General features: G+C 36.6%; 2 protein-coding genes across 2 annotated transcripts in view; one reads left to right on the plus strand and one right to left on the minus strand.

Annotated features, from left to right (window-relative positions):
• The window catches only part of SPATA1 (spermatogenesis associated 1), a 49,228-nt gene extending 44,821 nt beyond the window's left edge, over positions 1 to 4,407 (plus strand). The window contains 4 exon segments of the mRNA XM_034653793.1: positions 1,449 to 1,627; positions 3,516 to 3,614; positions 4,320 to 4,375; positions 4,377 to 4,407. Of these exon segments, the coding sequence (XP_034509684.1) occupies positions 1,449 to 1,627; positions 3,516 to 3,614; positions 4,320 to 4,375; positions 4,377 to 4,407 (365 nt within the window).
• Positions 4,408 to 5,570: 1,163 nt separating this feature from the next.
• The window catches only part of CTBS (chitobiase), a 45,513-nt gene continuing 27,819 nt past the window's right edge, over positions 5,571 to 23,264 (minus strand). The window contains exons 4-7 of the mRNA XM_002930793.2: positions 9,869 to 10,037; positions 8,152 to 8,249; positions 7,733 to 7,894; positions 5,571 to 5,795 (exon numbers count right to left, since the gene is read on the minus strand). Of these exons, the coding sequence (XP_002930839.1) occupies positions 5,604 to 5,795; positions 7,733 to 7,894; positions 8,152 to 8,249; positions 9,869 to 10,037 (621 nt within the window). The 3' untranslated portion in view covers positions 5,571 to 5,603. The remainder of the gene's footprint in view (positions 5,796 to 7,732; positions 7,895 to 8,151; positions 8,250 to 9,868; positions 10,038 to 23,264) is intronic.

A 23,264-nucleotide genomic window follows, 5' to 3' on the forward strand; every position in this document is an offset into this window, starting at 1 on the left:
AAATGAGCTTGCAGTAGTAAGGACCTGAAATGAGGCCATTGTGGCTGGACTGTAATACAGAGTAATGTAGAGGAAAAATCAAAAAAGCTCAGCGAGGAACAGAATAAAATCTAAACTCGAATTGGCCTAAGTAAGGTGGGAAGCCATTGGAGGATTTTTAAGCTAGAGGTTTATGTGATTTAAAAAAATATTTTTAAAGATCAGAATGACTGCTGTATGGAATAGCCTGTTAGGCAAGAATGGAAGCAGAGAGACCAGTTAGAAACATAATGTACTTTTAAAAGATGATAGTGGGGGTGCCTGAATGGCTCAGTTGATTAAGCATCTGACTCTTGATTTCAGCTCAGGTCATGATCTCAGGGTCCTGAGATCAAGCCCCATGTCCGGCTCTGCACTCAGCAGGAGTCTGCTTGAGATTCTCCCTCTCCCTCTGCATGCGTGTGCATGCACACACGTGCACGCTCTCTCAAGATAAATCTTAAAAAGGTAGTGGATTGACTAGGGACATAACTTTTGAAGAAGGTAGAATGCGCCAGATGCTGGAAGTATTTTGGCAATAGTACCAACAGAACTTGCTGAAGGATTGGAAATAAATTTGGGGTTTTCATTTCTTTGATAATCTTTTAAAAATAAACATACACATATTCTGAGATGATAGAATGCAGTTTATGATCCTGTTAAGTTTGTATTTAGAATCTCCTTGGTGTCAAAGTGATTCCCTAAATTGGCAGTATTTAATTTCTAATTTTCTCAACTAAGGGGCTTAGGTTTAAGAAATTCTGCCCTATATAAGTTTAGGGATATATTTGGAATAATTTTAATAAGTGATGAATCCGAAACAGCTTATTTTATAAAACATAAGTCATTTGGGGGCTAAAAAATATTATGCCTTTCTCTTTATTTTAATTAAGTAATGACTTCAAATCAGATTATGGAAAAAAGTGATCAAAATAAATATATATATTTTGCTAAAGGTAGTATTTTTAATCAAGATTTTTCAGAGGGGCGCCTGGGTGGCTCAGTCGTTAAGCGTCTGCCTTCGGCTAAGGGCGTGATCCTGGCATTCCGGGATCGAGCCCCACATCAGGCTCCTCCTCTATGAGCCTGCTTCTTTCTCTCCCACTCCCCCTGCTTGTGTTCCCTCTCTCGCTGGCTGTCTTCTCTCTGTCTAATAAATAAATAAATCTTAAAAAAAAAAAAAAAGATTTTTCAGAAATAAAGAACTTGGTTTAAAGAACTTGGTTTGGTTCCTGTGTCTATCACTACTATATTTGTAAGGCAAATCCTTTTATTATCTAATAAACATTTCAATCTTTGCTTTAATTTCCTCAACATATGAGGGAAGAAAGGTAGGGGAGTAGAGAGGTTTAAATTAACTCTAGGGTCCTTTCCAGGTTGAAAAGTTAATCCTTTAGTCAGACTCACACTATAGTCTGCTTTTTTGGTAGCCTGTGATGGTTGGAAGAGAAAATACTTTGAAACAAAGAAAATCACAGCATCATTAGAGGAGGTTTTAACAAAACTTCGAGAAGATTTGGAACTTTACTATAAGAAACTGCTCATGCAACTTGAAGCCAGGGAGATCAAGATGAGACCAAAGAATTTGGCAAACATCACAGACTCTAAGGTACTTATTACTAAATGTGTTCACATTCTATTCGAGAAGTTTACTCAAAATATGTGGTTTATCATTGTTAGTATTATCATATGTAGGATGCTTTTGGCTATGTGTAACAAAACCTTGACTTAACCAGGCTTAAACAATAAGAAAATGTATGATCTCATGTAATAGGTGCTGAGAAGATATAATCAGCAGCCTAATGATGTCTTTAAAGGGACTAGGTGCTTCCAGTAGTTCTTCTCTATTATTTTGAGTGTTGGCTTCATTATAAGACTGCTTTTCCTCATGGTACCAGTAGAGTTGCCAATGGCTAGTAGGGCTATATGCCTCGCAAACAAGAATATATAAAACTTTTCCTTTAGCCTGGTGGAGGTTCAACCAGGCCTAACCTGGATTAATAGTTATCAGGGAGGGCTGTGTGCTAACTCAGACTGCTTAGGGTCTACCTCTGTACCTGGGGATGGGGTCATTTCCTTTGAATCTATGGGAAAGAGATGAATACCTGATGAAGCATGGCAGGGGATCAACAGTATGCACTACATTTCTTTAGCTGGGGAATAGTTAATAACACCCACAGAATCTAAAGGTATTGCTATTCTAAGGAAATTACTAAATTATATTAAATTTTGATTAAGATAGTATTGAGCCTTGATAGATCAGAGATATGAAGTTTACTTTTTTTTTTTTTTTTTAAAGATTTTATTTATTTATTCGACAGAGATAGAGACAGCCAGCGAGAGAGGGAACACAAGCAGGGAGAGTGGGAGAGGAAGAAGCAGGCTCATAGCAGAAGAGCCTGATGTGGGGCTCGATCCCACAACGCCGGGATCACGCCCTGAGCCGAAGGCAGGCGCTTAACCGCTGTGCCACCCAGGCGCCCCATGAAGTTTACTTTTTAACTGAGTGATTGTACCATACACATATAAACAAATTCCAGAGGCCATTTATCAATTTTTGTTGGTTGACCAAAAAAGGTTATATGTTAATTATGATTAAGAGTATGAATTTAACTTTAGACATGATGAAATAGTAAAAGTTTATATTTTCTTTTTCCCCAGTCTTGAGGTATAATTGGCATATGACATTCGTATAAAGTATACATGATTTGATATATGTATATATTGTGAAATGATTACCACAATAAGTTTAGTTATAAACTATTCTTCTTGTGATGAGAACTTTTAAGGTCTATTTCCTAAGCAACTTTCAAATATACAAGACAGTATTGTTAACTATAGTTATCATGCTGGACATTATATCCTCAGAACATCACCCATTTCCCCCTATTTTCTACCCACCCACCTCCTAGGAATCTGCCCTGTTTCTATATGTAAAAGCTTACCATTTTAGATAAATCTAATGTAAAACTTAAACAGGCTCAAGTAATGGTTTGTCCATTTTAGCTGATACTTTTTATCAATTTTTTTTCACAAAGGCAGCTTAAAATTTTAAATGGTTTTTGTTGACCACTATACTTCATAAACTTTTCCAAATAAAAATAGCCAAAAAGTCATCTTATATAAAATATAGTATTAAATACTTTAAAGTAATACTAATCTTATTCAGCTAATAAAGTATAATGACAATTTCAAAAGCCCTCCTAGTATCTTAAACTTAGTATGTTCCTTTTATAGTAATAGTTCTTGCCTTTGTGGTGCTAATTTAATGGCACTTGTACAGATATCTACTTATTTTTATAAAACATGAATGAAGGTAGAAGAGAATGTGGTCCGTGAGACATAAGAAATTTACTCCAAAGCAATGAGTTTATTTTATGCAATAGGTTATTCTTATGATTTGCTTTTTTGGTATTAGCACTTTGTAGTTTACAAGGCAGTTAAAAATAAAAATAGATGTTACACTAAGTAAGGATGTCTTCATGTATTTCACACAGAATTACCTTATAATCCAGATCACTGAAGTACAGCATGCAATTGACCAACTTAAGAGAAAATTGGATACTGACAAAATGAAACTCATAATAGAAGTTAAGGTAATTTGCATTTCTCCTAATCAGATAGCATTTATCTTGAAATAAATTGTTTGTGTATTTTGGGTATCAATAGCGTAAGGATAGTAAGGATTGTCTTAAAATTGTTGCCTTAACAACCAAGAACATGAGTGAGAAAAATGCAAGAATTAAATCCTGTGTAAAGTTGCATGTTATAACAAGGCCAAAGTAAAATTAGTAGAACTTCACTAAGAATTAAAGGAAAAGGACCTTCTGAATCAGCATAGCGTCTCAAGTCTGACAAACCCCACTGAACCCTGAGATCCATGTAATTTTTTTTTTTTACCCGTTCTGGGGGTAATTACCTCATGCTGATTATTTTCATGTATATATAATTCTATGAAAGCTGTAAGTTGACTTCTTTATCAGAAATAGCTCTATGACATGAATAATGACCCCTTTCTAGAATCAGAACTGTCCAATTAGAACTTTCTACAATGATGGAAATGTTCTGTATCTGCACTGTCTGATACAGCAACACTAGCCACGTAAGGATATTGCACACTTGAAATGTAGTTTGTTGCATAACTTAAGGAACTGATTATTAAATTTTATATGATTTGTTAATATAGGTAGCTACATGTGGCACATAGCTACTGTATTGAATAGTGCAGTTCTAGATTCTTTTCCCTAGCAGCATTAGGCCTCTCTCCATTCTCATTTTTGAAAGGTGATTCTTTTTTATAGATGAGAAAACAAGCAGTTTCAGATTTACGCACACTGAAAGCTGAACTGGCACGGAAGAAAATTAACACATCTTTACAATCTCAATTAGGTATGTCAATTTGAAACTTGTCAAAAAATTTAACCATTGTTCTCCTTAGTACAATATTTTATATAAATCATAAGTTTTATATCTTTTCATGTGGGTTTTACAAAGTATTTCAGGAAATATTAGATGTAAAAAAACGGTAGCTATTTTTGAAGCTTTTAAGTATTATGTATTTTACAGTACTATAATTTTCACTTTTAAATAGTCTTAGAGACAGTTTGTTCATTGTATTTTAATTAAAAGCAATCTGGAAATTAAAAATAGGGATATTGAACTTACATCCAGGCTATGATACAGATTAGTATCTAAGAATTAAAAATTTTAGAAATACAAAGACAAAAGTAATTCAACAAATACTATGGAAAATGGTTGGTTTTTCTCTGCCATAAATAATTGGGTAAATAGGAAATGAAATATTCTCAATAGATGACTGAATCATCATTCCAGTTTGAAGGCAGGGAGAATATACAGGGAAGGCAGATTTTTAATCTGTAAGTGTAACACAATATTCTTAATTGCCCTGTGGATGAGAACAGAGACCTCTGTACATTTAGAAAAATTCTAATTATGCAGAGAAAATAATTGAGAAACCAATGTCTTTAGATAATTAAAATGTAACTATAAACTAAGAAATATAGATATTCATAAATTAATATTAAGAAGGATAAATAGTTTCTGCTATAACCTCAAATTTCAGTGAAAAATATTATCTTGTAATTTAATCCTTTACCCCCCCCCACCGAGGCTTAAGTGAGTTTAATTGAAGTGCATCAGAGAACTTGAGTACTGTATGAAATCAGGAAGCAGAAAAATTATTTGCATCAGCTTGAATGAACCTAAAAGAAAAGATACTAAATTGCAGGTTTTAAATTTATTGAGCAAAAAGTATAGAGCAAACTGCTTCTCAAAGTCTAGGTTTTTAAAAATCTATTCTGAGCAAATTTCCACTTCAAATTATACATATTTTTTTAATTAGCATAACAAAATTCTGAAAACAATTTTTCCTAATTATAGTATTAAACATAGAATAAGTTGACTTCTTACCTTTGTTTTTACACAACCAAAGCATTTCTTTATCTGCTTTTAAGTAAAACAACTAAAATATGACATGACAAAAATGTGTACATTTTTCTCCAAGAAACTGATTTTTGCTGATCATTTTTCTGAATCTGAATAGTTTGACGAAAGATGTTTATCTGTCACAGCTTTGGTTTTAAGACTTTCCACATTTCTTCAGTTTGCTGTTTGGCTACAGCATCTCCAGAATAGTCAAGACAGTTTGCGTGCCACATGCCAATGCCTCGTAAGCCATGCTTTTGTATGTATGCTGCCTTTAAAGAAATGCTCTGAGGGTTATCATACCACACTTGATGAAAATGTCCAGAAGAATCCTATAGGAATAAAGTATTTAGTACAATATTAAATCCAGTGATTCAAAAAGGACACAGTGAAATAATAGACGTTTTTAGGGCACAGTACTTTATGCTTCCATGGTTCTGTGATACTTTACTTTCTAGATAACGATTGTGGTACTTTCACAACAGCAGAGGTTACCCAGATGAGCTTCGTAGTATAGTCTGTACTGTATTTAAAGCCCTTCTCATGCTCTCAAAGATTCCTTCCTTAGTCTGGTCTGATGATTATCAACCAAGATGTACATCTGAGTCACTTGTGGAGCTTTTCAAAATACAAATTCCTGGGACCCACATGAAACCTACTTAATCAAAATATTCCAGGGCTGGAACCTAGGACGGTATATTTGTTTTGTGTTTTATCATCCCATTAGGTAATTCTGATATACAGACATAGTTAAGGCGGATCATTGCTATGGTCCTTTAAAACCAGCTTATGCATTTTTTTTTTCTGTTTTGTAGTCCCTACAGTTCCTGGAAATGTGCCTAGTTAGGAGCTCAGTGGATGATTTGTTTAAGACGAATCAGCCAAATCAAAAAGTAAGAGGTGGGGAAAATATCTCCTTTAAAAGGTCTTACAGAATTAAGAACCATAAACTAACTATGGAGTCCTCCCTAGCATCAACTGCCTCTATCTAGTACTAACACAGTCTCTCTTAGAAGGTAGGTAAGCTACTGGATAAGGGATAAAAGAAAGAGGAAAGAAACAACTCAGGAAATAAAAAATAGAATGACCTGTGATTTCAAATAATTTACTGGTTTTTATATAACATCTGGGAAACTTTCAAAGGCAATTCTCAGTGGATGCCAGTGATATGTTTGTTTATGGTAGCACCCCTGGAATTAGAGTAGTCCCCTAAGATGATTACAGGACATTAGTCACTTGGTAAATGACTAAACTGTGGCATATTTAAGTATAGTAGACTCATTTACTACAAGTATATCTCATGTTCTTAAAATTTTTAAATTGTGATTCACTATTAAAAGGCAACTTGTAGAACTTATTTTTACAGATTTAGGGGCAAACCCAAAGTCCTATTTCTCTGAATTTTGCCATTGTGGCAAGTACTTTGAGCCTTTTTGATACTGTTAAGAAATTTCAAATGCCTCAAAATAGTGAAGGATGAAAAACTGAGTAAATGTAAGATTAACATATGCATGATTAAGGCATATATATGCTTTTAGGAATATTGAGGTCATGATGAAAGAGCATAAGAAAGCAGATGTGCCTACCTGTACACCAATTAAAATTTATTTAATATTTATTTAATATTAAAGAATATAAATTCTTACTGAGATCAACTTACATCATAACATTTTCAGGCTCCTTTACAGTGACAAAATCTAAAGTAAGTTCAAAGATGGTTTGTAATTAGGTTTTTGAGGTGTGGAAAAGTTTTATTATGCTAAAGGTAAATTATGAGAAATGTAACTTTTCTTTGCCTCTTTAGTATAGCAATTCCTATTTATCAAACACTACCTGACAGAATTGCTCGGGTCATTTACTTTATTTCTTCAAGTTTGTTTGTAATATAATTTGTCTAATATCACATAGTTCATACCATTTTCCACTAATGCATTTCTTATTCTCAGCATCGTGCCTCCCTAAAAACAGCCTCATCAGAATCCTTAGGCTACTTTGAAATGGAGGTTTACAGAGCTAGTAACCTGTATTGGCCCAAAGCCACAGTTATCATACATAATTATCAACTATTAAGGAAATCCTGTTTGTGATATAACACCATCTAAACTGACAAGTGGCCCATGCAGAGCACTTCCCATTATTACCATAACTTGAACTGCTCACCAGCAAAGTAAAATACCTGATTAGACAAGTTTACCCATATAAACAGTAGTCTGTATATTGTACCCTAAAAGAAAACGGATAAAGCTTCAAAATTTGTGAAAAGTCTTACTTTATAGTTATAATAAGGAGCCTGCTGATCTTTATCCCAGTGGCTTCCAGAAATAGAACTATTTACTTGCTTCATCATTATTTTATAGGGCACCTGACGTCCTGAAGTAATACCACAAGAAGCCCTCCAGGAAGGGACTTTTGGAATGGTACAGACACGATCCTAGAAATACAAAAATGTTCATGTTATAGATTTAAGCAAATCGTAGGAACCAAATCAGAAAAACTATATTAGAAGTATACCATTAATAGACTGACTATACAAAAGTTAAATTTCATTATTAAAAGGAAACATAACTCTCAAACTTCCATGGGATTAAATAATTAAAAATAAACTCTACCTTTTAGTCTCAAACTTATACATATAAAACAAAACAGGCTTTAAAGAATAGAAAGAAAAAAATTATAATCCTTACTTACCTCTAATAGATTTAGACAGGTATAATCATAACCATACCAGGGAACACCCATTACAAGTTTCTTAGGGTTAATGCCTATCTTGATGTAGTCATCATACCCTAATCAAATTGGGACAGAAAAAGCATGTTTTTTCTTTTTATATTATACAAGCTATGCAACCATTCAGAATTGAAGTTTGAAAAAACAGGTACATTTATGCAAAATACTAATACAGTGTTTCCCTAACACAACATTATAAACATCATCCCTAAGAACTATAAATTCTGTATCACTTGATAAATTCTTTTTGAATTATAGAAAACATTCACAAGATCAAACTGAAGCAAAAAATTCACAAAATTTAATTCTAGGAAGAATGATATTTCAGGAAAGCATGTTAATTGTGTCTATTAACTGCTAAGATATATTTGATATTCTAGATTCTGAAGTTTCAGAAAAGTTTTTAAGCTTTCTGACAGGGAGGGTATCAGAATTATTATTATTTTTTTTTAGATTTTATTTATTTGACAGCGCACACAAGGAGGGGGAGCAGGAAAGGGAGAAGCAGGCTCCCCACTTAGCTTGATCCCAAGACCCCGGGATTGTGACCTGAGCTAAAGGCAGACACTTAACCGACTGAGCCACCCAGGCACCCCTCAGAATTTCTTACAGTATATTTCTAAAACATGGAACACTTGCGCTTTCTAGAACTATAATTACAGCCAGGGACAAGAAATGTCCCCCTTTTACTCTGTAGTTACAGCAAACAAAGAGAAAAATGAACAAATTCCTGGTCATTCCCTTTTGTGCCCAATGCAAAGTATGTTTTCCCACCAAGAAATTTCCAAGATTATCTAGAATGTTTAAGTAAACTTGCTGTTTTTCAGACCCTTTAAAGTTATTATGTACTGTTAAATACTGAGGTCCCAAACATACTTGATGATGAGACTTTTATTGATAGAACACAGTTTGGGAACACTGGATTAAATAACTGCTTTGTAATCATAACCCTTTTTTATTTTTAAATAGCATATGCATATGATCAGACTGTTAATTTGGATGTGATGAGGCTAGGTTTTAAGATTTTATCTCTAAATTAAAAGGTTTTTATTAATCAAGACTTAAGTCAGGACCAATTATCCCAGGAAATTTCACTTGAGTCCAAAAGATAGCAAGCAATCTTTTATTCAGCTGGCTGATGGACTTCAGAAAGGCTAATGCAAAGCCGACATCATATGAATTACAGTACTCTTAATTCTAATAGTGATATCGTTTTTAATATAGCATGGGCACTAATAATAAATGCCAAGTAAGACAGTCCTCTATCAATCATGCATAGTAGGTACATTATAACTATCTTTGCTATTAAATTATTTAACATTGGTTATTTCAGCAAAAATATCCTGTCAAATTCTAGATAAGCAAATACTCCTTCATGTAATTTTGGGACAAGAGCGTTGACTTGAAGTTAGTAGTCCACTGCTTGGGTCCCAACTAATAGCAGTGCAATGAAACTTAACACTCATCATCTGATCTATAATAGAGCATTAATGAGATACCTACCCCACAAGATTTTTAGAAGAATTAAGCGAAAACTTTAGAACGTGTAAACTTGAAAGCTCTCCAAATTAAGTGATAGTCATGTTTCAAAGAAGCTTTATAAATGGAAATGGTGTACAAATGACTGAGAAATACTAAAATAATCTTACTGTTTAAGTGATCATTTGTGGATTCTTACCAGTTAATGTCTCCTTATAGGGAGCATTGGCTGCTGCAATACATTCTGACAAGGCCTGACTTCGTTCATCATAAGACATCACAAAGAGAAAGTCACAAGCATCTGCGATTCCAGCATAATTATAGCACCTGTCTTTGGACTTTGGAGACCAAGTTACATCAAAGGTTACCTGCAGAAAAACACATGCCATTTTATGTAACATGATCAAATATGCTTATTATGTCCATTGTTTTTTTTGATTATATATTTTCTTGCCTCATACTATCCAAGAAAAAAGACCTGTTTACGTATATGAACATAGGGTTTGACACTTGTAAAACAGTTCTAAGATATTTCTGACCATGTGGATTGACCTAGATACGTATTTGGACAGATACAATGACCAGGAGCAGGGCATTGTGTAGAAGAGGAGTTTTAATGTTTTCAGAGGCTAGACTGGTAACTCAACTGATTGAAAGAAATAGGTTAGGGTGTGGTGGGGCCTCCAAGCAACTAGAGAGTAAAGACAGCACTCTAAAAGAATTCAAATACAAAGGTTTGGGTTTTTTTTTTAAATATCACGCAGGCTTGATAGGTCATCTCTTGGCACAAGTTGACTGTCCTATGTTGGGAGTTTAACCCTGATATACAATTACATTACATGGTAGGTTTAATCCAACATTACAGTTAAAGAATAGTGGTTTATGGCTACAGGGATAAATTAATCAACTCAAAATGCTAAACAAATCACTTAAATGGTATTTTATGAGAATATTCAAATAAAACCTGAGTGATAAATTTTGGTGAGTCAATCTTCAACAAGGATGAGTCTATTTATTTATTGCCTTAGCCAAATATTAATTAGTCTTATATGTGTGCAGATGTTCTAAACCTTCGGTAAAGGTTTCTTTCTCTCAAACACATTATCACAAAAATTGTCATAGTTCAGTTAAAATTTTTATACTTTGGCCAATTTATCCTATTATAGCTCTTTTTAGGACTTTGTCAAAATTGTATAATTGTCTAAGTATTAGCACTAAAGGAAACTCAGCTTTACAAGTACAAGCTTTCCTCAATAGCACTACAGCAAAACAGGTTATAAGTGAATTTTTTTTTACATATCTGATCCCATTTTATCACTATCTTGCCTATTATAAAATAGGACCTATATTCTAGTAATAGAGAAACTAAATGATCACCTCTAACCAGGTAAATTTCAAATCCATTGTATAAGTCCTTACGCCCTCCTGAGCATTAAGAGTATTTTTACCTGGATTTTCTGTCATAGTTCATCTCCTTTTTTGGAGAAAGCAGCATTAGTTTATTAGATAAAACAATTTTGGTTCTACTCTTGGCTCTATTATAACTAGGTCTATGTCACTAAAAACATCTGAATCCGTTTTCCTACCTGTGAAAAACGATGGTGTAGAAAGAACCCTTCAATTCTGTGACTGTAATTCTGTAATCTTAATCATCTTTTCCCCAAAAGTCATTTTTCCTTCCAGACTCTATTTAGTCATTTTTTTCTGGTGGCCAGTTTAAAAACGTTTGGGTCATTATTTGACTTCTCTCACACCCCATAACTAATCTCACATTTTCCCTTGAGTGGCTTCTCACAGCTGTTCTGCCTCTAATTAGTATTTATTAAACACTTCCTGGTGTTAAGGTTATGCCGTCATCCTAATCCAAACTATAAATCTCTATCAGACTTGGATTAGTCCATACTGGTCTCCAATTCTCCTCTAGACTATTAATACATACTACTATGGAATAACCTTCCCCCATACACTTTCTACCATGTAAACCCATTACAAACAGAATAAAATGCATGTACTTCAGCCTGACATTCTGGATATTCCAAAAATCTGAGCTGTCTTGGCAATTGTGCCTCCTCCTAATTTTGAAATTGAATTTGACAGAGTAGCCCAAATTGTTCTACTTGCCCCTCAAACATGGAAATATTCCTACTGTAAAGTCTTTGTTCATTCTCTTCCTCCTTGCCCTTTCACTGTGGGATAATCAGGGCTAGCAAAAAGACTGTTTCCCACACACTAATTCTAACCTATTGGTAACAGCAATCAAGGAAAAGTTGTCTGAGAACAGAATTTGTCAGGAGGGGAGTATGGTGGCCTGCATACCAGGTATTTGCTAGTCTTGATCTAAATTATATTCATCTGAGGAGGGAAGGTCCAAGATCTGCATGAGTGCCCACGCCAGCCTACCACCTCAGTAAGCCCTGGGCTCCTAGCCCACACCAGCCCCACCCATCCCACCAATGTGAATTGAGTACAATGTACACAGGACACCCCTGGCCAGCACTTAGTACAGTTCCAGCTGTCTCACCAAGGTGACACAGGTGCAAAACACCCTAGAACACTCCAGGCCTGCACTGCTTTGGCTCCAGGTGATTTGCTGGGGTACCCTCTGAGCAAAGCACCCTGGGACACCCTGTTCTGCACCTGCCTCTGCTCCAACCACCCTGCCAGGTGCCACTGCACAGATGCCCCAAGACCCTCCACCCACTTAAGCTTCAGCTGTCCTGCTAAGGCATCCTCTGTGCAAAGAGCCCTGGACTGTCCCAGCCCATGCCCACTTCAGCTCTGATCATCCTACCAGGGTTGTCCCACCTACAGGACAGCCACAACTCCAGCCAGCCAGCCAAAATCATCAGGTGCTACAGTCTACACAGGGAATGATCATACACAAGACCATTTCTTCAAGTTTGTTTATTCATAGAAACAAACACAGAAAGTCAAGCAAAATGACAAGAGGAGTGTGCTGCAATGAAAGAACTCAGAAAAAGAACTAAATGAAGTGACCATAAGCAATCCACCTGATAAAGAGTTCAAAATAATGATCATACAGATGGTCACCAGAGGAAAGAGTGAATAAACTCAGAGCATCAAGAAGAGATAAAGAAAAAAATTTTTTAATCAGAGTTGAATATGTTTACTGAGATGGAAGGTACACTAGAAGGAATCAAGAGTAGATTAGAAGATGCAGAAAAATGGACCAGCAATCTAGAAGACAGGGTAATGGAAAGCACCCAACCTGAACAGCAAAAAGGAAAAAAAAAAAAAAGATAGCTTAAGGGTTATCTTGGACATCAAATGAACAAACATCCACATTTTAGGGGTCCCAGGAGGAAGAGGAGAGAGAGGAGGGCAGAAAACTTATTTGAAGAAACAATACCTGAAAATGTCCCTAACCTAGGAAGGAAACAGACATCCAGTTCAAGAATCACAGAGTTCCAAATAAGATGAACTCAAGGACGGCCACAAGACAATAATAATTAAAATATCAAAGATTAAAGAAAGAATTTTAAAAGCTGCAAAAGGAATTAGTTACATACAAAGGTTAAAGCTATCAGCTTATTTTCCAGCAGAAACTTTGTAGGCCAGAAGAGACTGGTATGATATATTGAAAGCATGGAAAGGAAAAAACCTCTAAGAATACTCTACCTGGCAAAGCTATCATTCAGAATTGGAGAAGGAGAGTTTCCCAAACAAAAGTTAAAGAAATTTATCACTACAGTTACAAAAAAATGTTAAAGGCACTCCCTTAAGTGGAAAAGAAAAAGGTCATATTAGAAAAATTTTTTGAAAAATTTTATCAGTAAAAGGAAACACACTAAAGGTAGTAGAGCCATCACTTATAAAGCTAGTATGAAGGTTAAAAGAGTAAAATCAATTATACCTAAAAAAGTAGCTAATGGGACTCACAAAATAAGAAATAAAATATGACCACATATACACAGGGGAGACTAAAAATGAAGTTCATATAAAATGTGTTTGAACATAACTGACCATCAACTTATTATAGACTGCTATATACTTAAAATATTACATATGAATCTCTTGGTAACCACAAATCAAAAACCTATAATAGATACACAAAAAATGAAGAGAAAAAAAGCAAAACATAACACTAAAAAAGTCATCCATTACAGAGAGCAAGAGAAGAAGAGAGGGGGAGACAAAACTACCCAAAAAATCAGAACACAAAATGGCTATAAGTACATACCTACCAATAATTATTTTAGGGGCACCTGGGTGGTACAGTTGGTTAAGCACACGACTCTTGGTTTTGGCTCAGGTTGTGATCTCAGAGTCGGGAGATCAAGCCCCATGTCCGGCTCCATGCTCAACACAGAGTCTGCTTAAGACACTCTCTCCTTTTCCCTCTGCCTTCCCACCTGTGCACATGCTTTCTCTAGCTCTCTAATTAATCTTTTTAAAAAAATAATTACTTTAAATGTGAATGGTCTAAATATTCCAAAAGACCTAGACAAAATGGTTAAAAAAAAAAAAAAAAACAAGACCCATCAAAACCAAAAAAACAACACAAGACCCATCAATATGTTCCTGCAAGAGATTCATTTCAGACCCAAAGACACAGACTGAAAGTAACAGCATGGAAAAATAGCCCATACAAGTGGAAGGGGAAAAAAAGGGGGGGAGGGGTGCCTGGATGGCTCAGCTGGTTAAGTGTCTGCCTTCAGCTCGATTCATGATCCCAGGGTCCTGGGATCGAGTTCTGCATCAGGCTCCCTCCCTGCTGCTCAGTGGGGAGTCTGTTTCACCTTCTCCCTCTGCTCTATCAAATAAGTAAAATCTAAAGAAAAAGGTGGGGTATCAAAGTTATATCAGACCTAATAGACTTTAAAACAAGTCTCTAACAAGAGACTAAGGTGAGCATACATAATGATAAAAGGATCAATCCAATGAGAGAATACAACAGTTGTAAATATCTATTATGTAGCCAACACTGGAGCACCTAACTAAATAAGGCAAATATTAACAGACCTAAAGAATAAAATGGACAGCAATACATAATGGTAGAGGACTTTAAACCCCACATACATCAATGGATAGATCATCCAGATGTAAAATCAACAAGGAAACAGTGTCTTTCAATGACACATCGTAATTGATGGATTTAACAGATAGATAGATAGATAGATGATAGATAGATAGATAGATAGATAGATGATAGATAGAACATTCCATCCAAAACCACAGAATACACATTCTTTTGAAATGCACATGGAACATTCTCCAAGATAGATCACATGTTAGGCCACAAAACAAGTCTCAATAAATTCAAGAAAACTGAAATCATATTAAGCATATTTTCCAACCATGAAGGAATGAAACTAGAAGTCAATTACCAGTTAAAAAATGGAAAAAAAACAAACACATGGAGGCTAAACAACACACCACTAAACAACAAATGGGTTAGCAAAGAAAGAGGAAATAGATAATAAATGGAGACATATGAAAATACAATGGCCCAAAATCCATGGGACAAAGCAAAAGAAGTAGTAGGAGGGAAGTTTATAGCAATACAGGACTACCTCAAGAAACAAGACAGATCTCAAATAGACACTCCAACCTTACACCTAAAGGACCTAGGAAAAAATGTTCAAAGAAGAAAGAAATTAATAAAGATCAGATTAACAAATAAATGAAATAGAGAATTTAAAAAAAAAAACCAAAACATCAGTGAAACAAACAACTATTTCTTTGAAAAGATAAAGTTAATAAAACTTTAGCCAAACTCATCAAGAAGACAGAGGACTCAAATCAGAAATAGAAGAACCAACTCCACAGAAATACAAAGGATTATAATAAACTACTACCAAAAAACTATATGCAAACTGGACAACCTAAAAGAAATGGATAAATTCCTAGAAATATGGAACCTCCCAAAAATGAAATTAGGAAGAAACAAAAAAAAATCTGATCAGACCAATTAATAGCAACAAAATTGAATTTATAATCCAAAATCTCCCCAAAACCAGAAGTCCAGAACCAGATGTATTCACAGGTGAATTCTATCAAACATTGAAAAAAGAGGTAACACCTATTCTTCTCAAACTCTTCCAAAAAAAAGAGGAAGACTCCACATTTATTATATGAAACCCTGACACCAAAACAAGACAAAAGCAATACAAAAAAGAGAAAACAAGCCAACAAAATATTAGCAAACCAATATTCAACAATATATTATTGCAAATTCAACAATGTATTAAAAGAATCATCCACCAAGAGCAAGTAGGACTTATTCCAGGGATGCAAGGTTGGTTCAGTATCCACATACCAACATGATATACATAGTGACAGATAAAAATCATATGATCATAACTATAGGTGCAGAAATGCATTTGACAAAATTCAGTATCCATTTATGATAAAAACTCTCAAAGTGGGCTTAAAGGTAACATACCTCAACATTATAAAGGCCATATATGATAAAACCCACAGTTAAGATTATTCTCAATGGTGAAAAACAGATTTTCCTCTGTAAGTTCAGAAACGAGGTTGTCCACACTCCCCACTTTTATTAAATATAGTATTAGAAGTCCTAGCTGCAGCAATCAAACAAGAAATAAAAGGCATCCAGATTGGTAAGGAAGAAATAATAACTGTTACTATTTTCATATGACATGATACTATTTATAAAAAAAAAAACCTAAAGGCTGCACCAAATCTTGAACTGATAAATGAGTTCAGTAAAGTTGCAGGATACAAAATTAATATACAGAAACCTGTTGCATTTCAATACACTAATAATGAAGTAGCAGAAAGAGAAATTAAGAAATAGTTCCATTTACAATTGTGCCAAGAATCAAATAAAATACCTAGGAATAAACTTAACCAAGGAGGTGAAAGACCTGGAGAAGGGGGGAAAGGTGGCAGAGGAGGAGGGGACCCTATTTCAACTGGTCCCCTGAATCAAGCTGGATATCTACCAGACCATCCTGAACACCAACGAAATCAGCCTGAGACGTAAGAAGATACATCTGGATCTCTGGTGCTTGGTCTCGAGGTATGAAGTGGGGAGCTGAGAGTCTGCGGGCAGATATCGGAAGATAAACAGAAGAGGGAGGGAGCCGCCACACCAGGGCCCAGGGAAGGCAGAAGCCTCCCACACTGGGGTGCGGGCCAGACTAGGAGACCAGTAGCAGGGAAACCACACTGAAACAGGGAGCTCGGGAGTGCACGTGCGAACCGGGGGTGGCTGGTGGTTTTAGAAGCACAAAGGGCAGAGACACGCAGGCCCTGGGAGCAAGGACTAGGAGAGTGGCTGTGGGGCGCACAAACCAGGACGCTGTGGGTTTTTAGCAGCACCAACAGAAACGGAGTCAGTGTGACCTGGAAAGCTTAGCGAAGATCAGACTGCAATCTCTGGTTCTGAGACAGAGGTTTGGATACAGTCACTGCTGCTCTCTCAGAAGAGACACAGAAAGCTGCCAGGGAGAGCTGCCAGAGAACAAAAGCCCCCTAAAGAAACAGTTCTCACTGAGCTCATCTCCCCCCCCCCCAACAGGGGGCAGGGCAACCCTACCCAAACAGGGTTGCCTGAGTATCAGTGCAGCAGGCCCCTCCCCCAGAAGGCAGGCTGAAGGAACAAGAAGCCCACCCTAAGGTCCCCATAAAACAGGTGCATCTTGCTTGGGTCCTGTCAATAATTTGGACTCTGTACACCCCTGCAACCACACCTCATCAGAATGACAAAAAGGAGGAACCCCCAACAAAGGAAAGAAACAGACTGTGGCCTCTGCCACAGAACTAATGGATATGGCTATAACCAAGATGTCAGAAATGGATTTCAGAGTAACAATTATCAAGGTGATGTACAGGCTTGGGAAAATATTAATGAAAATATAGAATCTGTAAGGGCTGAAATGAGAACCAATCTGGTGGAACTTAATTCTATGAATGAAATGCAGTCTAAACTGGATGCTCTGACAGCCAGGGTAAACGAGGCAGAAAAACGAATAAGTGAGTTAGAGGATGAGATGATAGAAACGAAGGAAAGAGAGGTAACATCAGGAAAAAACCTCCATTTTCATGAAAAAAAGCTATGGGAAATTACTGACGCAATGAAACTTTCCAATGTCAGAATTATTGGGATTCCCAAGCGGGTGGAGAAAGAGGTCTAGAAGAGATATTTGAACAAATTGTAGCTGAGAACTTCCCTAATCTGGTGAAGGAAACAAGCATTCGTGTCCAAGAAGCAGAGAGGACCCCTCCCAAGATCAATGAGAACAGACCAACACCATGACACATAATAGTACAATTTGCAAATCTTAGATCCAAGGAAACAATCTTGAAATTGGCCAGGGGGAAAAGATTCCTCACGTACAGAGGGAGGAACATCAGAATAACATCAGACCTGTCTACAGGGACCTGTCAAGCCAGAAAAAGCTGGCAAGACATATTCAGAGCACTAAGTGAGAGGAACATACAGCCAAGGATTCTTTATCCACCAAGGCTGTCATTCAGAATGGATGGAGAGACAAGGAGCTTCCAAGATTGGCAGAAACTGAAGAACACGTGACCACCAAGCCAGCCCTACAAGAAATATTAAGTGGGGGGGGGGGTTCTATAAAAGTAGAAAGACCTAAAGAGTGATACAGAACAGAAATTTACAAAGACAATCTATAGAAACAAGGACTTCACAGGCAACATGACATTAAAATCATCTCTCTCAATAATCACTCTCAATGTGAATGGCCTAAATGCTCCCATAAAATGCCACAGGGTTGCAGATTGGATAAAAAGACATGACCCATCATTTGCTGTCTACAAGAGACTCATTTTGAACCTAAAGATACAACCAGACTGAAAGTGAAGGGTTAGAGAACCATTTTTCATACCAATGGACCTCAAAAGAAAGCTGGGGTAGCAATTCTTATATCAGACAAATTAGATTTTAAGCTAAAGACTGTAGTTAGAGATACAGAAGGACACTATATTATTCTTAAAGGGTGTATCCAACAAGAGGATCTAACAATTATAAATATCTATGCCCCCAACAGGGGAGCAGCCAACTACATAAGCCAACTCTTAACCAGAATAAAGAGACATATAGATAATAATACGTTAATAGTAGGGGACCTCAACACTCCACTCTCAGCAATAGACAGATCATCTAAGCAGAAAATCAACAAAGAAACAAGAGCTTTGAATGACACACTGGACCAGATGGACCTCATAGATATATACAGAACACTCCACCCTAAAACAACAGAATACTCATTCTTTTCGAATGCACATGGAACTTTCTCCAGAACAGGCCATATACTGGGTCACAAAACAGTTCTCAACTGATATCAAAAGACTGAGATTATTCCCTGCATATTCTTAGACCACAATGCTTTGAAACCAGAACTCAATCACAAGAAAAAATTTGGAAGAAACTCAAACACTTGGAAACTAAGGACCATTCTGCTTAAGAATGTTTGGGTAAACCAGGAAATTAAAGAAGAACTTAAGCAATTTATGGAAACCAATGAGAATGAAACCACATCAGTCCAAAACCTATGGGACACTGCAAAGGCAGTCCTAAGGGGGAAATACATAACTATCAAAGCCTCACTCAAAAGAACAGAAAAATCTAAAATGCAGTCCTTATACTCACACCTTAAACAGCTGGAGATGGAACAAAAGAACAGGCCTAAGCCATACACGAAAAGACAACTGATTAAGATTAGAGCAGAGATCAATGAATTAGAAACCAGAAATATAGTAGAGCAGATCAACAAAACTAAAAGCTTGTTCTTTGAAAGAATTAATAAGATTGATAAGCCACTGGCCAGACTTATTCAAAAGAATAGAGAAAGGATCCAAATTAATAAAATCATGAATGAAAGGGGAGAGATCACGCCTAACACCAAGGAAATAGAAACAATCATTAGAAACTATTACCAACAACTATATGCCAATAAATTAAGCAACCTGAAGAAATGGATGCCTTCCTGGAAACCTATAAACTACCAAGACTGAAACAGGAAGAAACTGACACTCTAAATAGACCAATAACCAGTGAAGAGATCAAAGCAGTGATCAAAAACTGCCCCCAAAAAAACAAGAGTCCAGGGCCTGACAGATTCCCCGGGGAATTCTACCAAACATTCAAAGAAGAAATAATACCTATTCTCCTAAAAATGTTTCAAAAAATAGAAACAGAAGGAAAACTACCAAACTCATTCTATGAGGCCAGCATTACCTTGATCCCAAAACCAGGCAAAGACCCCATCAAAAAGAATTATAGACCGATATCCCTGATGAATATGGATGTCAAATTCTCAACAAGATCCTAGCTAATAGGATCCAACAGTACATTAAAAGGGTTATCCATCATGACCAAGTGGGATTCATCCCTGGGATGCAAGGGTGGTTCAACACTCGCAAATCAATCACTGTGATAGAACACAATAAGAGAAGAGACAAGAATCATATGGTACTCTCAACTGATGCAGAAAAAGCATTTGACAAAATACAGCATCCTTTCCTGATTAAAACCCTTCAGAGTATAGGGATACAGGGTACATTCCTCAATTGCATAAAAACCACCTATGAAAAGCCTACAGCGAATATCATTCTCAATGGGGAAAAGCTGAGAGCCTTTCTCTTAAGGTCAGGAACACGACAAGGATGCCCACTCTCGCAATTATTGTTCAACATAGTACTAGAAGTCCTTGCAACAGCAATCAGGCAACAAAAAAAGAACAAAAGAAATCGGCAAAGAAGTCAAACCCTCTCTTCGCATACTTTCATACTTTATGTGGAAAACCCAAAAGAGTCCACCCTCGAATTACTAGAACTCATACAACAATTCAGTAACGTGGCAGGATACAAAATCAATGCTCAGAAATCAGTTGCATTTTTTTTTAAGATTTTATTTATTTATTTGACAGAGAGAGAGACAGGCAGAGAGAGAGGGAACACAAGCAGGGGGAGTGGGAAAGGAAGAAGCAGTCTCCCAGTGGAGGAGCCTGATGTGGGGCTCAATCCCATAATGCCAGGATCATGCCCCGAGCTGAAGGCAGACGCTTAACGACTGAGCCGCCCAGGTGCCCCAATCAGTTGCATTTCTGTACACTAACAATGAGACTGAAGAAAGAGAAACTAGGGAATTGATTCCATTTACAATAGCACCAAAAACCATAAGATATCTCGGAATAAACTTAACCAGAGAGGTAAAGGATCTATACTGTAGACACTACAGAACACTGATGAAACACAGTGAAGAAGACACAAAAAGATGGAAAAAACATTCCATGCTCATGGATCAGAAGAATAAACATAGTTAAAATGTCTATGCTACCCAGAGCTATCTACACTTTCAATGCCATCCTGATCAAAATACCAATGACATTTTTCAAAGTGCTAGAACAAACAATCCTAAAATTTGTGTGGAACCAGAAAAGACCCCGAATCTCCAAGGAAATGTTGAAAAAGAAAAACAAAGCTGGGGGCGTCACGTTGCCTGATTTCAAGCTACACTACAAAGCTGTGATCACCAAGACAGCATGGTACTGGCACAAAATCAGACATATAGACCGATGGCACAGAATAGAGACTCCAGAAACGGACCCTCAACTCTATGGTCAACTAATCTTTACAAAGCAGTAAAAAAACATCCAGTGGAAAAAAAGACAGTCTCTTCAATAAATGGTGCTGGGTGGGGCGCCTGGGTGGCACAGCGGTTAAGCGTCTGCCTTCGGCTCAGGGCATGATCCTGGCGTTATGGGATCGAGCCCCACATCAGGCTCCTCTGCTATGAGCCTGCTTCTTCCTCTCCCACTCCCCCTGCTTGTGTTCCCTCTCTCGCTGGCTATTTCTATCTCTGTCAAATGAATAAATAAAATCTTTAAAAAATAATAATAATAATAAAAAAATAAATGGTGCTGGGAAAATTGGACAGCTATATACAGAAGAATGAAATTCGACCACTCTCTCACACCATAAAGATAAACTCCAAATGGATGAAAGACCTTGATGTGAGACAGGAATCCATCAAAATCATAGAGGAGAACATAGGCAGTAACCTCTTCGACATCGGCCACAGCAACTTCTTTCATGACACGTCTCCAAAGGCAAGGGAAACAAAAGCAAAAATGAACTTTTGGGACTTCATCAAGATAAAAAGCTTCTGCACAGCAAAGGAAACATTCAACATAACAAAGAGGCAACCCATGGAATGGGAGAACAGATTTGCAAGACACTACGGATAAAAGGCTGGTATCCAAGATCTATAAAAAAAACTTCTCAAACTCAGTACCCAAGAAACAAATAATCAAATTTTAAAAATGGGCAGAAGATGTGAACACTTTTCCAATGAAGACATATGAACGGCTAACAGACACATGAAAAAATGTTCAACATCATTAGCCATCAGGGAAATTCACATCAAAACCACATTAAGATACCACCTTACACCAGTCAGAATGGCAAAATTGACAAGGCAAGAAACAACAAATGTTGGAGAGGATGTGGAGAAAGGGGAACCCTCTTACACTGTTGATGAGAATGCAGGTTGGTACAGCCACTTTGGAAAACAGTGTGGAGGTTCCTTAAAAATTAAAAATAGAGCTACCCTATGACCCAGCAATTGCACTACTGGGTATTTACCCCAAAGATACAGATGTAGTAAAAAGAAGGGCCATATGCACCCCAGTGTTATGCAGTATTGTGCAGTATTGTCCACAATAGCCAAACTGTGGAAGGAGCTGAGATGCCCTTCAACAGACGAATGGATAAAGAAGATGTGGTCCATATATACAATGGAATATTAGCCATCAGAAAGAATGATTACCCAACATTTGCATCAACATGGACGGGACTGGAGGAGCTTATGCTAAGTGAAATAAGTCAAGCAGAGAAAGACAACTATCACATGGTTTCACTCATTTGTGGAACATAAGGGATAGCAGAGAGATAGTTAGGACAAGGAAGGGGAAAATGAAGGGGGGGGGTAAACAGAGGGGGAAATGAACCACAAGAGACTATGGACTCCAGGAAACAAACTGAGGGTTTTAGAGGGGTGGGGTGGAGGCATGGGCTAGCCCAGTGAAGGGTATTAAGGAGGGCATGTATTGCATGGAGCAGTGGGTGTTATATGCAAACAATGAATCAAGGAACCCTACATCAAAAATTAATGATATACTGTATGGTGACTAACATATGATAAAATATATATATATATATATATATATACATATACATATATATATATATATCTAGTTAGAAAAAAAGAGGTGAAAGACCTATACTCTAAAAACTATAAAAGAAAGAAATTGAATTGAATTTATGAAAGAAATTGAAGACGACGCAAACAAATGGAAAGATATTCCATGCTCATGGATTGGAAGAATTAATACTGTTAAAATATCCATACTACCCAAAGCAAGCTACAGATTTAATGCAATCCTTATCAAAATACAAGAACCATTTTTTACTTTTTATTTATTTATTTATTTTACAGAACTAGAATAAACTACTAAAATCCTTATGGTACAAAGAACAAAGTTGGAAGGATCACAATTCCAGATTTCAAAATACTCTACACAAAGCTATAATAATCAAAACAATATGGTACTGGCCAAAAAGAGACACAGAGATCA

Source organism: Ailuropoda melanoleuca, chromosome 2 (assembly GCF_002007445.2).
Source record: "Ailuropoda melanoleuca isolate Jingjing chromosome 2, ASM200744v2, whole genome shotgun sequence".
NCBI classification, from domain to species: Eukaryota; Metazoa; Chordata; class Mammalia; order Carnivora; family Ursidae; genus Ailuropoda; species Ailuropoda melanoleuca.